Source organism: Perissodus microlepis, chromosome 17, assembly GCF_051167445.1.
Source record: "Perissodus microlepis isolate ML-2025 ecotype Zambia chromosome 17, ASM5116744v1, whole genome shotgun sequence".
Lineage (NCBI taxonomy): Eukaryota > Metazoa > Chordata > Actinopteri > Cichliformes > Cichlidae > Perissodus > Perissodus microlepis.
The window spans coordinates 15,778,694-15,796,240 of record NC_140477.1 but is presented as its reverse complement, the minus strand read 5'-3'; the positions used below and the strand labels follow the sequence as shown (position 1 = coordinate 15,796,240).

The following is a 17,547-nucleotide window of genomic DNA, read 5'->3' as shown; positions in this document are numbered from 1 at the left end:
AACTATAAAAACCAGAAAGTTTGTTGAAGATTGAGATGAACTTTTAGCAACTATGTGCAGTATTTCCTCTCTGCTTTTATGTCGGTGTCTGTGCTGTTTAGGCATTTTTTGTAAATAGTTTAGCCCACTAATATAAAGACCTTTTATTACTTTGATATTCTGTAGTCAACTAAAATGAAGGCAGTTTATTACTTTTAAAAACCTGCCTCCAGTACTTGGACCCAGATTGTTTGTTCATAATCTCTTCATTTCTCTTTTCACCATTTTTCGCATCCATGTGCACCAGTAATAGTGATTCTAAAACATTTTTTGCAAACCTTCCTCTAAGGGCGAGTTGGAATAACTGGACACAGGTTCTCCCCTGTGCTACAACTTGTACAGTGGTCACCCAAACATTGAGGGTGCTGCACAGTCAACCTCTTGGTGACCGACTGATCACTACAAATGCTGCAGGTTGTCCTTGACAGAAAAAAAAAAATTAAACGCAATTACCAAGCAACCACCATTTTTTACTAGTCACGTGGAGGCTGTTGACCCATTTTTGCTGTAGTGTGACTTGCATCAGTTTGTATGGCGTGATTAAACATCATGCTAGCTACTTTAACCTAATATCAAAAAGACCAAACAACGCTGCACAACTGAACTGAGGAAATGTAAAATCTGTCCATTTAAAAAGAGACACTGCATCTCTCCTAACTTTAAGGCAACATTAAACTGTGCAATACATACAGGAAAATGTAGTCTGAAATATCTTGTCAATGTAGAGCACAAACCAAAGGATTCAGAAGCTACAAAATGTGACCCAGACTCTAAAATAGAAGAGAGTGGGAAAGGGAGGCTGGGGTCTCCAAGTAATTCTACTTTAATGAATACAAACAGACGAGCTCCCAAATGCCTACACAGAGCGGCCTGATTAGGGCTGACTCACAAATTCCCCACAGTCGTCAGCAAACACACAGGAATGTCCGACAAGTAGGTTACACACTGCAGACGCACCAAGTCACAACATTCGCCTCCTCGTTTGGTCCCCAATTTTGTTTCTTAACACCCCCTGCTAGGTTAGCGCTGTGTGTGTGTCTGCATGTGGTCAAACCAGCGAGATCCCCTGCAGCAAAGTACAGAGTGATCCCCAACAACTACACAACGGAGGGAGGCTTGTTTCTAAGAAGCGGAAGCATGAAACCGATTATCGTTTATCTGTGCGTGCCTCCACACACACAAAAACAAAGTGCATTTTTATACACTGCATGCCAGTTACTGTAACACACACCAGATCTTGTTTGTTTTCTCAGCTTAAATGCTGGTAATGAAGACGAAAATAAAGGAAATGAATTATGACAGAGGCTCTGCAATACGCTGATATAAATGTCAAACAAAAAGGTGCAAAATTACTGAGCAAAGAGAGAGACGTGAACTTTAAAGCCAAAACAATGTCCCGAACCGAAGGTCAGATGAGGACGAGGCTATTCACTCTGACATCGTTTTGCGCCTGCAGAGAAAACAGTCAGGATGGATTCTGTTAAACACTTGCATGGCTTATGGATGGTGGGTACTCAGTTAAACGGCCTTTACCACATTTGACCAGTACAAACGCCACACCATTGATCATTTTCTGCTCTATTCAGCAGCTTGTTTTGAAATTCCAGGCTGACACTAATACAACAATACGTCAATTGATCGCAAACTTCTCCATCCTGGATATGCGCACACTCAAGAGTTAAAGATTAGCCAGAAAGATGGCAGAAGACTCTCAAGCAGAATCAACACGTTTCACTGTGTGTAAAAACAAATCCGCATCAGTGGACATCAGTGCTGAGGCTGATTGTATCACCTACATCTGATCACATTTGTGAGAAAGTTCAGTGAGGTCTCGATTTATAGCCGAGCCGGCCTCCAGGCAAACATGCAGGATGGCTTTCAGCTCACAAGATTTAGACTAATTCTGCATGACCGTGCATTCCTGTGCACGCTGCGCAGGGGGTATGTCGTTCTTCAGTAATAATCTACAAAGTCCCTGAACCCACATAACTAAAGAGCAGTGACCTAGATAAAAGATAGTTTGAACTTTGTGTGCAGATTGCAGCAAAACTCCAAAAGTAAATGTCAAACTGAAAAGGCAAGTGATCTTTTAATGTCTGAAATGAACAGACTACTAACGGGATGGTCCAATTGTTTAGTGACCTCTTGCAGTTTTAAGTCAGTCACAATTCTTGTGTTTTTGTCCCTCTCAAGCAGAGTGAAACTGTCATGTATGGTCATTTATGTAATTATATATGGCAGAATTTACAGTCGTACAGTGCTTGATAATCCAAGATGGCTCTCCTACCAGTAACGATAGATGGATGGTTTCATATAAGGTTGTAATTTTACTTGCTTTGTGACCTTTTTTGCCTCCATTTGTTTGTTTTTGTTTTATTTGTTCTCACAACAAGTAATTCCGCCAAGAGAGTTTGAAGTTTTATCCCGTTTTTGAAACCAAGCCCAAAGTCTCATAACAAACCAGGGGCGCCAAACTCATTTTACATCGTTGGCCACATACAGCCCACTTCTGATCCCAAGTGGGCTGGACCAGTGAAAATATCTCATGGAATAAATCTGAGATATTTTAATATATGTATATTAAAAGAAGTGCAATTTAAAACATCTCAGTTTTTCCACATGATAAAGAAATGCTGCTTTGGCCCTAAATTTTAAGAAGTATGTAAATTTACAGAATACTTCTGTTAGCTCATTGAGCTCACCGTTCTGCAATTAAAAATCTATAGTTTTTTTACTAATTGCAAAGACATCATTTTTAGCTCTGTTTTTTGTGAACCTGCTGTTAAAAATCAAACATTTCTATAGCAGACAGTGGGAAAACAGGAACCTTGTTATTTAATGGTTTATCCATTTTAGAAGTGTTTATCTTTATCAGTAGAAAAGGCTATAAAACTTAAGAAAACGCAGTTTAAAGTGTAAAATGAATGTCCTCTTTCACATTTTTCAAATCCAGGTTGAGCCAGTAGGCCAGAATGGCCCCCAATTCTGGCCCCCGGGCCTTACGTTTGACACCGCCGCTCTAAGCAAACTAAGGAGGGGGGGGGGGACAAAAACAAAAAATCTATTTGGAAGATTTGTTGATGCCCCAGTTGTACGAGAAAGCACATGTGGTTTCTTTACACCCATCTCCTAAATGTAAGCAGATATGAATCAGTAGCAAAGTGTTACTGCCGTCTGTTTGAAAGTACACAAATTTATACACTCATTCTACTTTCAGGACTTTAAACATTCTGTTTAAAATCCTTTTGGTTTCTTTTAATGATTTATCAATGACTTTAACTGTACAAACAGTCATAAATTCTCTGACCAAAGACCAAGTTATAAAATGTATACACACACACACACACACACACACACACACAAATGCACACACAGTAACATTTCCATCTCACAGCCAGCTTAACACTGATCTGATGCCTTCTGACAGCATAATGGCTGCTCACCTGGTCAGAGGTCACTTTAATGGGAGCAAGCATTTATGTAACAGTCTTACAAACTGAGCTAACCCATGTGTCACAGCCCATTGCAAGGGTGCTGTGTCCTTTATGTGGTGTTGATAGGTGCCTGGTGGGTTGGTAAAGACTTCATCGTGGAAGCAGATCAGCTCCTTCCTTCCTTTGCTGAGGCCACAGACAAGGGCTTTTGTAAACAATTCAAAATGCTCTTCTTGGAAACTGGTGCTTCTCGCTTGGAGGAACTTCACTTTTACAAACACGTGCTTTAATTAAACAGGTTAGCATTCCTGCTGTTCAACCAACAAATGAAAAGGAGGAAACAAAACACCCGGCCCAAATAGCCCAATGCTTACCTAAGCCTATGATAAAATCCCTGTGGTATTTACTGTGATGATGTGACCTTGTTTGGAGAAGGTTTTAAACAGCAAGTGAAGCACACTCCACCCCATGCAAATTTACATTCTTGCATGCTTTTGTCCAGCTGTGAACTGAGAGCCTTTAATAAGCAAACTACTGCAGACTTTAATTTCTACTGTCAGTTTATTGCAGCTTTAAACTTTAGCCAACTTTTTTGTGCCTTGCATTTACTGAACTGCACATTTTAGGTCACTTCAACTATAACGAGCTTGAAGAGCCAAAAGTAAAAGATTCTTTTAAATTTAAAGCTTTAAATTCTGTTTGTGGCAGTTTGCATTCATTTCCACAAAACAACCAAAACTTTAGTCAAAGAGTAATATCAGCAACTTTCCCAACTGTGACTCCATTTGTTATGCAGATGAAAGTTAACTCAACGGTCCTGGACTGCAGCCGGCAATGACCAGATAACTTGCATAGCAATTATAAACCTATTTTCTTAATTGCTTTTAAAAACAGATCAAGGACAAGAACATGGACCTGGAGTTTGCCCAACTCACTGGAGAGGCAGCTAAATAATACTTAAGACTGGCACATTAGTAAACTGCCCACCCTGTAAGGAAGGAAACATAAGGACCAAAGCTAGCCAAGTCACTTTAACTTTCAAAATAAGAGCAAGGAAATTGTCCGGCACTGAAGCGTGCACTCAAGTTTTATATGCATTGATTCTACAGAGGAAAGAAACTTTATAGATATTTTGTCACAATTCTCATCTTGATCCGTTAACTGATTTTTATGAAATTTTAAATCTGTTAAATGTCATTTTCTAGCATAAAAATTATGGCATGATCACCATGGTGATGGTGATGATGATGATGGCGATGTTGTGCTGAGCAAAAACTGCCTATTTTCCTTTTAATGTATTATAAGGTCACATCCTCTATTTTCAGTTTTTCCACAAATATGTTAAAAGAAAAAAAATCTGCTGATCTTCATCCATTCTGTGAAACCAATTTTAAACATTTTCTCTGCATCTGGATTTGGGTTGGAAGGAACCAAACGTCTGCCCTCAGCATGGCCCTTCTCCAAACTTTCACCCTTCAATGAACTTCACCAAAGAACAAAATGGAGCAGAAACTAATTTGGGAACAAACAAGGCAGGGGTGTTTGAATTTAAGGTATTTGCTGATTAATGTCAGTGCAGACTGTATCTGTGAGAGCAGATGAAAGAACCGATGCCAAAACTCAACTGTGCACGAGCCCAATTTGAGTTGCACCACACTGCACTTCATATCCATTTATATACACTTTATGCTGAAACAGTTTTATTGTGTATCCTGACACGCACATGGATTTTTGGTGAAATTTCCATGTGGAAGGAATGCAGATGAAGTGTTTGAATAGACTGCAGCTCGCTCTCCGTGAACTCTGTGCAGCTCTGGATGCCTGTGACTGATGTGCTGATTAGCTCAGTTTGAGGTGTGTCCTTTTGTCTGCACCATTTTTAGTTCTCAGTAATGTGTCATGTGATGCAAACACAAAATATCCCTGTGTGTTTTTCCACATATTCACAACAGGTCTGTTGCTAAACCTGCATTTGCTGCTGGTGCCATTTCACAAGTTGCTCCTGACTGGTACCTCTGGCACGTCACATTTTACGAATTTCATATTTTCTCATTATATTCCTATTAAAAACAGTACACGGGCCTTGCAGTACAAAAACTGTATTTATTATTTTTTTTACCAACTAACTATATTTGCATTTGAATGCCTTAACAAAAACACCATTTAATTTATCAAAATACTGACGCACTCTCTGCAGCACACAATGAACTACGGTCACGTGAAAAAAGTTTTTGCAGGACACTGTGCAGGAAACCTAAGTACACCCTTACTGCTGCCATAGAAATCAAGATATTAAGTAGCAACCAGGTGCTACTAGTCAATTGTCCTGAATTAACCGATCACCTGGAAGCGTGGGCACCTATATAAAAGCAAAGATTTTGGCAGTTTGCAGAGCTCAGGAGTGGGCGTCCCCACAAATTCACACCTAGGTCACACCCAGACTGCGCAATACCTGGAGAAAATAATGATAATAATAATAATAATATTTATCATCATCATCTCAGACTCTACGCGCCTCAGCATGTAAAACATTAATCTTCGTGACAGCCAAGAAAAAGACGGAACAAGTATGGCTTGTTTGGAAGAGTTGCTTTCTTTAGAAATCTTTAGTTTAGCATTTATTAGCTTCAGTGAAGGAAGAGTTAAGAAATCTCAATCTTAATAAGCAGATGCTTCCCTTATCATTTCATCATTGTTGCACAGGTGAATTTGGCCAAACTGACTAGGATTAAATCGAAAGACTAGTTGCAAGTGCATAATATCATTGTAATTGGTTCTTTTGAGCCATCTTCAGTTGAAAACACATTTTTCCTAAAACCTAGTTTAGTTTAATTTTAATTAGTCATGTCTGGTTCATGTGTTAACAGGTTAACATGAGATTGTACAAAGCCTAAAGTGTATTAACAACTCTGTGGTGTCACAAATAACTAGGTTAAACAGGGAGCCCTCTTGTCTCCTGTATCATCCCATCGCCAGAGTGTTAACTGCGTGAGCACTCGGCCCAGCATTGCACCTTAAACCTGTTGACCTCCTTTTCAATGACGCTGCAGACAAATAGCTGGGAGGGGCTGGATAGCTCCACGCTCCCCAGCAGTGTTTGTCGAGCAGACTCAGTCATGTACATGAAACACAAAGTTCACTGGCTGGAGCGGCAGACCACAACCTCATAACTCTCAGAGTTTTTTTTTAAAAAGCAACGGCACAATGAGCGACATGACTCATCACCACAAGACTGCAGGCAGCGTGACCTGATGGGAAACGTGCTTACATCACACCCAAAACATTTTAAGATGAGAGAACTCACTGAATCTAAACTCTTGTTTTCGCATTCCTCAGACACATACAATGTGCTGTGCAGGTCAAAGGTCAGCATCGGCAACAATGCCCTCGGACCCGCAGGAGTGAGCGGGGTGAGAGAAAGGAGACACCGTCCCGGCTCGCTGGACGAGGTACTGACTGATGCAATGCAGAGCTGGGAGCTTTTATCAGGCCATTATGGCCTCAACAGGCAGAAGATTGGGTTCCCAGGATGCTATGAAATCCCGCTCAGCAGCTATTATGCTGCACAGAACGAGCGGGGAGATAATCCCAGGCATCTCTATTCACACCTGTCCACTAATATTCACATCACAAAGGCAGCTTGTGTGAGCAAGTCTTCATTTGCATAGTTTGGTCCCCCCCCAATCCAACAGGAGGAGAAAAGAGAAAACTTTTCACAAAAGGAGTCCATCTGCCGGGCAACCGGTTTCTGGATTTTTGTGTTTCCATCTGTGTGTAAAGCTCACAGGATCTCAAACCATGAGATAAAGCTTCCATAATTAAAGCTGGATTATAAAACTTACAGTTGGGTAAACATTACTTTTAAATGGTGACACAATGCCAAAAAACTTAGAATATTAAGAAGAATATTAAACTAAAACAACAGAAGCACTACGTTTTTTTTCAATACAGATAAAAAGTAGGAGCCGGCGTTACTAATTCATCAATAAACAGAACAATACAACATGAAAAAAATTTTTATTTTATATTTTTTGTAGAATCTGAGTGTTATATTTGAGTTAATGAGGTATACAGTAATTGAAAATTGCAAATCTTTACTTTTTCCTGAAGGGGTTACTGCACCAGAGGCAGTGCAGGAAATGACTTCAAACTGCAACTTTAGGAAGTCTGAAAATACTCAAGAAAAATTTAAGATGCTGGAGGTTGATTATAGGAGTACACCCTTTAATGGTGAACTCAAACCAGGCAAGCGTGTTTAAACCAAAGTCCAGTTCAGTAATGAGCGTTTATGCTTCATCGTGCTCGGTTCAGCCCACTAAAACAGATGAGATTGGGAATGGTTCACTGAACTCAGGCGCGGTAATCATCTGGTTTGATTGCACTTCCTTAAGACGAGCTGCTCCGTGCAGTATGACTGAAATGTGATAAATACATGAAGGCAGATGAGAGCACTGTACCCAGAAATAAACAAAAAAGCCTCAAAGTACAAAGAATCATGGCGTCCTCTGATCTGTGCACGAGCGCTTTTCTTTAACTGCAAGAAACGCAACAAATGCATTTACATAACTGACATAACTGCCAAACAGATACGATCGTCTAAGCTGGTAACCGTCTGACCCTGCTGACCTTCTGAATAACTGGCACGGGTGTGCGAAAGCATCAGACACGTGTCAAAATGTCCCCGTGGATGCTCCTTCGAAATCACCGGCCTAACTATAACGCGAAACACGTGCATTAATCTCATGTTACGCAGGTTTCTGATTGCCCGACTTGAGGAAAAGTTTGGCTTCCCATTCAGGAAATCTGTCACATTATATTTACCAGCAGAGGTACTTCAGCAGCTGAAGACAAAAGTCAAAGATTGATCTTTGGCTGCCTGCAGTCACCTGGGCTTTAGGTCTCCATTTGATCACCGCTAACAGAAGATAAGCGGACCAGTTTAATCACTGTTATCCAACTCCAGGTGACGACACTTGACAAAGTATGATGATCAGAACCTACCAATCAGAGTTGTGGAGTCAGATGATTACAAATGCTTTCAGCAATGAACCTTTTTTAAAATCTGCATAGTATTTGTCATTTTATTTAACAAATGTAGTGATCTGCCTTCAGCTGTACATAATTAACTTTTAAATAACAATTAAAAGAGAACATTAACAGGAATTGCAAGGCGCTGACAGGAATTAGGGTATGTAAATAGTTTACAAGCACACTGGGCACACCCAAGTCTAGTGCACAGAAAACCTGCAGTTTCTTTCATTGGACACTTAAAGCTGAATTCAAAACCAGCAGGTACGTCCATCTTTTATACTCATACTCACTATACTTTTAGGGATAAGGACCTGCCTCAGGAAGTTCGACAAACCTTCTCAGACCACAGCACTTCCACTTCTTTCTCCCTCTTCCCCACTCACACAAATCAGCTCACCACCTCATCAGATCACCTCCCACCTCCCCAAATAATAGACGGTTCGCCCACTTTACTACATAATGAGCTGCCTATGGGCTCGATCTAGCATATCTGGCGCAGCCCAGAGTGCTGAAGCCCAGCATTACAGCCTGGCTTGTGACCAGTTTTCAAACGGCTTTGCTCGGCACTGCTGAGCACCTAATAACAGGATGTGAGGCTCCAACTGACAGGCTGGTCAAACTCCAAGTTGTGCTGCCCCAGGGGCATATTGTTCTGGGTGGCTATCAAATAGGAGAATGAAAGGTGGTCAGAATACCATTCCCTTACCAAAAAAGAAACCAACAAAAAACAAAAGGGTGGGCATCTATTCCGAGAATTTCTGTGTAATTTGAGTGTTTTTTCAGTGTTGGCCAAGCTTCATATCAGAGTTCCTGCATGTGTCTGAACCACAGGAATCGGCCAGGAGTGCGACATGATTTAAATCCAATAACAATGAATGTGCAGCACACATACTGTACACCTCCACCCTCTCCCACCATCTGAGAACTGCTTTCATTTCTCTCCAGCAGAGGCTCGATTAAACCAGACACATGTATGGGAGGAATTTGGAGTGTAGGAAGGCAAGTGGTGTTCAAGTGCAACACACAGAAGCCACTATTTCCTTACAAAAAATAAAAATGCACAAGCATCAAGCATCCACCTATTTCCACATACAAGAGGCTAACTTTCACTAATACTTTTTTGGGAATACTTTTATTCCCAATAGAGAAAAAACATGACCAATCCCAAAATGGGCCTCCAAATTACACCCATTCTGTTGCTAAGGTGAATCTCTGCCCTCTTTTCCCCCCCGACTCACCTCATTGGATGGTATGTTCACGACACCTGTGGATCTCCTCTTTTCCCTTAACTTCCTCTTCTCGATCTGTCCTTTCCCCTTCCTGGCGCTGGGCCCGGTGCTCTTCTTCTCCTTGCCCTTGCTGCTGGGTGACGGGCTTTCCTTGTCACTGTCGTTGCAAGCCATGGGAGTAGAGTCCTGAGTCTTCTCCGGCTGAGGCAGGGCCTTCTTCAGGTTGCTTCCCGGCGTGGCTGAGGGTGTCACGGGGTGGTGCATTTCCTCCTCGGGCCTCTTTAGAGAAGTGCCAGAGGAGGACCGAGCAACCGCGTAGGAGGAGGGGTGGCAGTTCCCAGCGGAGGAGCTTCGGTCCGGGTTGCCGTTGTTGGTGAACTCGGTGGCCGAAGGAAGAGGAGGAGGAGATGGAGGAGGAACGGCGTTGCGGCTGCTGTTTGTATTGCTGGCACCCAAGGGAGTACCAGTGGCTGCGGCAATGTCCCCCAGCATTTTGGCTCTCATTTTCTCCCGTTTTGCCTTCCACTCCTCCAAAAAGTCCGTCGCGGCGCTGGACTTGAATCCGCCTGTGGCCATGATCCCTTTTTTCTGATAAGTTCAAAGTCGAAGGGAGGAAAAAAGTAACTTAAAAGTTGAAGTTGATATGAATTTTCAGCTCTCGGTCGCCGTCCTAATTGCACCACATTCCTCAAGTGATTAACTCGGGAGCTGCTGTAAGGTAGAATGAAAATAAAAAGTCAGGACAAGTAAACTTAGCTGTTCATTATGGAGGTGTTTTCACCTCCACCTCGCGATACTCCGCGTGCAGGACGGGTTTTGTTTAAAAAGAAAGTTTACAAAGTCCGTTTATCTCTAAGGTAACTTTCCGCCCGAAAGAAGAAAGTCAGAGTGTGGAGAAGTTGACGAGAGAACAACAAAGGTATAAATTCAGGTAGAAACCCACCTGAGTGGAGCTGTCTCGGTCGCTGAACTGCTCTTCACGGTCCAACCAGGTGTGCCCGAGCTGCTCTCACATGAACTGCTGTAGTCTGCGGAGCTGGGACCCGCCGTGCTCGCTCTGCCCCTCTGAAAACACCGGCTTGAATCCCGAAAGTGCGCGAACACTTCCGACTAAAGCCGAAGCAGAGGAGGGGCGCTGTGTAATAACTCATTACTGTTCCCACAGGTGCTTTCGGGTTTAAGGTCATTTGTTAAAGCTTTTACAATACTTATCGGCGATATTTCCATAAAAATAAAGGTTAATATAGTTCATTATTTTTATCATAACATTTCTGTATTTTCATGCTTCCTTATATGTAAGTTGTGTAAAGTGTATATGTACAAAGTTTCAAGCAGCTCAGATTCTTTTATTCTGCTTGTATATATTTATATCTTTTTCAGTTTTAATTCTCATATTATTTATTTATTTATTTATTTATTTATTTATTTTATTATTAGTATTTTTTTTTTACAATTGTTTCTGTTGTTTTTAAATCACCAGCTGGTTTATTTATCTAATTTTGTATGTGGATTATTTTCTGTTTGCCATTTGTTGTCATTGCACAGGGGAACATATTTCTTCACTGTGAATATGACAATAATTTTCTATAATTTTGAAAAGTATTTATCTATCTATGTTGCAAAAAACTAGCCAAGACCAGTAAAATGACTGCAAAGCCCTCCTTACCTTTCTTTAATAAGTGTAAAGAAAGGAAAGGATTGGTTCCATTGTCGGTTAGAAATTTGATAAACATTTTCATTTGTATAAGATCTGCATTTATGCTCTTTAGATTAGCTTTGGGGCCTTTTTATTACCTTGCCGTAAGAAGAAAAAGTGTAAAGAAGAAGCATTTTCCCCTTTGATGAGCCACCCAGTTACAAAAGCATGATTAATTGCTTCGCAAGACTAAGGGCAAGGTCTGCTGTCATAACATGTGCATGCATATTTAACAGTGCAAAAGCAACAACTCTTCACATGTACAGTTTCTTTTGTAATAAACATTCGTATTTTACTTCTTTATGATCCGAACACTGTCTCTAGGTCTAGAATTCTGTTCACCCCTGTGTAGTTATGCTGGCTTTGCATCACCACTCAGCAATCGAAATTCATTTTTTACAATTTCATTGCTGTTTTCATACTTTTTTTTTTAGCCATCAGTTGGTCAAATTGGATCCTCTGGTGGGTCCAGACCTGTCCTTGAAAATCCATCCACTCCTTGCTTTAAGAGCTTTCTGTAATTCACTGAAAACTTTCTATTTTGCTCTGAGAGTTGAATGGAAGTTTGAGACTTTGAAAATGTGATTGTTAAAGTCCCTGTACACCTCTGCGGCTCTGACTTGTGTCAACAGCAACGGTGTCGCTGATTTCACGTCTTCAGTGGCCCTTTGATATTTGCACAGTCACAGTGCAACGCTTTGGCACAAGGGCATTTCTCAACAACTTCTCTCACGCAGGTCCCACAGAGTCCCTTAGGCACCCGATAACTCACCCAACCAGCTCTGATCAGATGAAAAACCTGCTTTCAGGGAAATTTGATCCCTGGGTAGGGTGAGGGCAACTTTCGATGACTGAGCAGTTCATTTCATCTTATTTTTGTTATGACTTGACAATTTACAAAAAATGTGCGCTGCTCAAAGTTGAAACTTCGTTGACAACGGGAAACTTCACTTTAAAAATCGACATGCAATTATATCTGTACTCAGTTGTTGCTCTGAAATATCCGAGTCCTCAAAGTACCGAATCATGCGTTCAACAGACAGAACACATGTTTGATAACAATAATAAACCTCCATTACATTAAAAAAAGAGCAAAAAATTTCAATCTGAGATCTCAGAAAGAGCCTTTAAACAGGGATATCATGTCCTTTCTGTTTAGATTTGGTGAAAAGATGTTCTGTTTCATTTGACAGTGCCTTAAGGGGATTTTTCTTGGGAGAACAAGGCATAACGAAATGTTAGTGTGAACACTTTCAGTGTGTTTCTTAGACAGGAACAGTCCTTCTAGAAGGAATTCTTGCACCTCAGCATAGTGAAAAGCCTTCAGGCACTTACACGGCCACTTTGTTAGGTACAAACTGTTCAACTGCTTGCTAACAGAAATATCTACTCAGCCAATCACATAACTGCAGCTCTATGCATTTAGACCTGTACACATGGTCACGATGACATGCTGAAATTCAAACCGAGCATCAGAGTGGGGAAGAAAGATGATTTCGCTGACTTTGAATGCAGCACGTTGTTGTTGGTCTGAGTATTTCAGAAGCAGCTGTTTTCCTAGGATTTTCCCATACAACGATCGACAATCTCTGAGGAAGCATTCCTCAGAGATTTTGTTGAATCGATTCCATAACGAATTAAGGCCAAAAAAACCCCCAAAACTGCACCAACATGCACCTAATAAAGTGGCCGGTGAGTGTATTTAGGGAGTTGTTTTGATGCAGTGTCCAAATTAACGAAACTTTTTATGATCATAAAAACTGCGTTGATGATTTCTGAGCCCAAATAAGTCTCAGGATTGTTTGCAATTTCTTAAACATCACAAACTAACTCAAGAAATTCAATTTCAGCTTAGTTTACAAAAAAAGAGAGCAAGATTTCAGTTACACACTGCATATGTGGCTTCAGCAGATTTTCATCTAAATACTAAAGTGGGTATGTCTCAGAGTCTCAAATTTTCTTCTGAACTTACATTCCAAGTGAGAGCAGTGACGCATCTTGTTTTCCCTTTTCTCCCGAGAATTGGGCTTGTGAGGTGACAGGTTTGTGATTATACACCCCTTAGAGGCAGGGTAAAATCAATAAGACAATATTCATCTTGTAGTTGCTCGACCAATAAAAAATCCACAGTCACAGCATAAAAAAATCCTGCGGATGATATTACTGACAGCTCGCTGGTTTTCCATTCCCTCTGATAATTTCCTGATACATGGACAATATTTGTGAATATGTTTCTAAGATAGCAAAATGCAGATGTTTGTAACCTGAGAGAAAAGGTAAGCCACAAGCAATCTTCATGATTTGTGTTTGTAGCTTTTTGTAAATGATGCGGATATTTTTATGCGATTACAGCCGTTTCAAACAAAAAACAAGATGAGTCCCAAAGAGTAAAGATTGGTTTCAGGTGAGTAAGCTGAACTGGGTCTGTATTGTAGAGTGGCTGTGGCTGTGGAGCAGGTTGCTTCCTAATCAGAAGGTCAGTGGTTTGATCCCCAGCTCCTCTGGTCTGCATGTTGTCCCAAATGCATCTGTGCGTGTATGAATGTTATAGTTAAGAAAAACAAACAAAACAAATGGGTGAATAAGGCTTGCAGTAAGAAAGTGCTATGAGAGCTCAAATAGAGTAGAAAGGCACTATATAAGCACCAGTCCATTATTCATTGGAAGAGGGGCTGGAGCCTATCCCAGCTGTCTTAGAGTGAGAGGTGGGGTACTCCCTGGACAGGTCGCCAGTCTGTCGCAGGGCTAACACATAGACAAGGACAACCATTCGTGCTCACATTCACTCCCCCATTCACACCTATGGACAATGTAGTGTTTCCAATTAACCTATCCCCACAAACTGCATGTCTTTGGACTGTGGGAGGAAGCCGGAGTACCCGGGGAGAACCCACGCAAACAGGGGGAGAACATGCAAACTCCACACAGAAAGACCCCGGCCTGATATTGGAATTGAACTCAGGACCTTCTTGCTGTGAGGCAACATATTCACATATTGTTGGTGTTCACTGTCTTGCCTGATGACACTTTAGGACACATACTGAAGGAGCTGGGAATCAAAGCCACCGATCTTCCCATTAGTGGATGACCTACACTGTCTCCTGAGCCACGGCTGCCTGACTTCACAGAAACAGGCCTTGGGACTTCTTTATGAAACATCCTGAGGTCTGATCATTGCTTTCAAGAAAGGTGCTTCACAAATCCAGTTTACTTCTACTATTAGTGCACAAAGAAAATGACAGAGAAGCTCTCTTCGAGGACGAGAAGCGCAGTGACAGTTTTATGAGGGAGTCAACAAATGATAAAACTGTCATCAAGCTCAAGCACAAACTCAAAACAAGGAGTTAATATGATGGGAAGCCGCACAACAGCTACCAGCTCATTAAAATACAGCAGGTTTTGCAGCTTTCAGTTGAGTCTTTGTATAACTTTGTTTCTAAAAACAAGTCCCAAAGACATCATTATCATTTCAAACCTGTTCTGGAGTTCTCCTGCATAATGAGCCGAAGTTAGAGGAAGTATAATTAATACAACATCCTGCGAGTCCTTGCAGCATACTGTTGCAAAGCTCAGTTTTCATTACTCTGCATTGCATTCCAGTGATATTCCAGCCACGTTCATGCCATTACCCAACTGTACAAGCACAGGTTTCTCTGCGTGCAGTGATTTAAAGCTGCTATAGATGCTTACTGTCAGGAACCTAATTTCATGCTATGTTAATAGCCCCATAACTCACCTGTGCTGAAGGATATGAGCCTATTGGTGTTTGATTTGTGTGCGGCCAGCTTGCTCACAAGGGTGCACTGACTTTAAGGGAAGTTTACCATGGATACTCAAATGTACATATCTGAAATAGATTGGCTTACATGTTATTAGTTTGGTGTTTTTCTGCCATAAAGAGCAAAAAATGTGACCTATCCACGTGTCTCAGGAGTGAGTGGGAGGCCAGGCATTCAGCCATTATCTCTGCATGTGCTAACCCTGGTACAGATAATGAGAAAACCTGGGTGGAGCATGGGAGTGAGGTGCCTCTCCTAAAAATAAACCTTGATCTATGGACTCGGGTCACTCTGCTGCATATTTAGCATATTTCTGTCTGCTGTTGAGGAGGGGGAGAAAAAAAAGAATGAGGAACGGGGGTGCTTAAAGGCTGCTGCTAAGTGTTTCCTTTCATGCCAACACAAACGCTGCTGTGCAACTTAAATGCCCAATAGCATTCCAGTAATGCATTACTGAAATAGCCAAGCTCAGGCTCTGTATATAATGAACACTGAATTTGTATTCAAAGTACCCAAGAAGACTCTGAGAGCTTTAATAAGTGGCCCTATCATGCATTTTGTAACCCATAACACATTTATGGTAAAGAGGAATAAAATGCAGCGCTCGCCAGGCTGTAAAATGAGCAGTGCACGTAAAAATATATTATACATAACAGTGTGTAATAGCCACTCTTGCATTCACACATTTTCATTTATTTGACAGTAATGCTGCAGTCAGGAGCTATTAGGTGGGTAATTCTGTAGCGAGCAGACTCAATCCGAACTCGCTCCCCCATGAAATTGTTTGTCCAATTTAAGGAAGTATTCAAGAAGTGTTTCTCCCAAGCCAACCAGATGTTTGCACACAGATGTCGAGTGGGCCAGGAGTCCACAGAACAGGGGATTTTCACAAGAGAAAGCCTTGGAAATATTTTTTTTGTTTTTAAATGAGAATCTGGTGATTGTGATGTGTTGTTGTTTCACAGAAGAAAAGAGTCACAAATCAGGTGTTCCTGTGATGAATCCACTGCCTTATTAGGCACACCTGTTCATCAGATCATCACATGGTATAAAGACGTAGTCAAAAAGATCTGGTGAAGTTCAAACTGAGCATCAGAACGGGGACGAAAGGTAATTTTAGGGGCTTTGAATGCAGGTTGATGGTACCAGCCAGGCTGGTTTGAGTATTTCAGAAACTGCTGATCTACTGGGATTTTCCCCACACAGCCAACTAAGTTTTACAGAGAATGGTCTGACAAAAAATCAACTGAGCAGCTCTGGGTAAAAATACTTTGTTGATGTCAAGGGTTAGAGGAGAATGGCAAGATTGCTACAAGATTATAGGAAGGTAGCAATAACTCAAATAACCGCTTGTTACAACCTGAAGAGCACAACACATTGAAGCAGACAGCAGCTAAAGACCACACCAGGTGTGGTCACCTGTCAGCTAAGAACAGGATTACGAGGCTACAAATTACACGGGCTCACCTAAATTGGACAATAGAAGATTGAAAAAACGCTGTCTGGTCTCGTGAGTCTCGATTTCTACTATGTCATTTGGATCGAAGGGTCAGAATTTGGAATAAATAACATGAAAGCATTCCCGGTATTAGTGGTTTGGGCTGGCGGTGTTGTTGTAATGGCGTGAGGGATTTTCTTGACACACTTTTGGGCCCCTCAGTACCAACTGAAACACTACAGCCTACATGACCATGTCCATTCCTTTATGCCCACAGTGTACTCATCTTCTCATGGCTGCTCCCAACAAACTAACAGAAGAAGAATTAAAGCATGTATGAAGGCAAAAAAGTGTAGCATTAATACATAAATTAATACTGTTTGTAGGGCTGGGCGATATGGCCTAAAATCCATATCGCGGTATAATTTGAAGCACGCACGGTAACGATATATATCGCGATATATTCTTTTCTTCTGTATAACGTATTTTCTACACTATAAGGCACACTTAAAATCCTTTAATTTTCTCAAAAATCAAGAGTGTGCCTTATGTATGAATTCTGGTTGTGCTTACTGACCTTGAACCGATTTTGGCGTGCAGAAATCTGTTAAAAAATGTTTTAGTACAACTTTGGTAAGCCGCACTGCTTGATGGATTGTCAGAGCATTAATCTGGGTCCAAAACTCCATCCACTTCAGGTCCCAAAGTCAGAGTTAAAAACGGTCTAAATTCTTTCATCTTTAATAAAATCATCACCGTTGCTGCTTTATCAGGTGTAACAATTAAGTTTATCATCCAGGCATCCATGAAAACAGAAGTTATTAAATTTAACGGAGTTACAAGTTAACAGGAAGTTAGCTCGCTAGTTTCCACCTAAACATTTCATACCATGTTCTGACAG

At 41.2% G+C, this 17,547-nt stretch overlaps 1 protein-coding gene across 2 annotated transcripts in view; it reads right to left on the bottom strand.

Moving 5' to 3' along the window:
• pawr (PRKC, apoptosis, WT1, regulator) overlaps positions 1 to 10,824 on the bottom strand; it is a 69,028-nt gene extending 58,204 nt beyond the window's left edge. The window contains exons 1-2 of one of the 2 annotated variants that reach the window (XM_084909461.1): positions 10,677 to 10,824; positions 9,743 to 10,444 (exon numbers count right to left, since the gene is read on the bottom strand). In XM_084909461.1, coding sequence (XP_084765587.1) covers positions 9,743 to 10,309 — 567 coding nt within the window. In that variant the 5' untranslated portion in view covers positions 10,310 to 10,444; positions 10,677 to 10,824. The remainder of the gene's footprint in view (positions 1 to 9,742; positions 10,445 to 10,676) is intronic. The other variant, XM_084909462.1, reaches the window with a different exon arrangement.
• Positions 10,825 to 17,547: the final 6,723 nt, after the last annotated feature.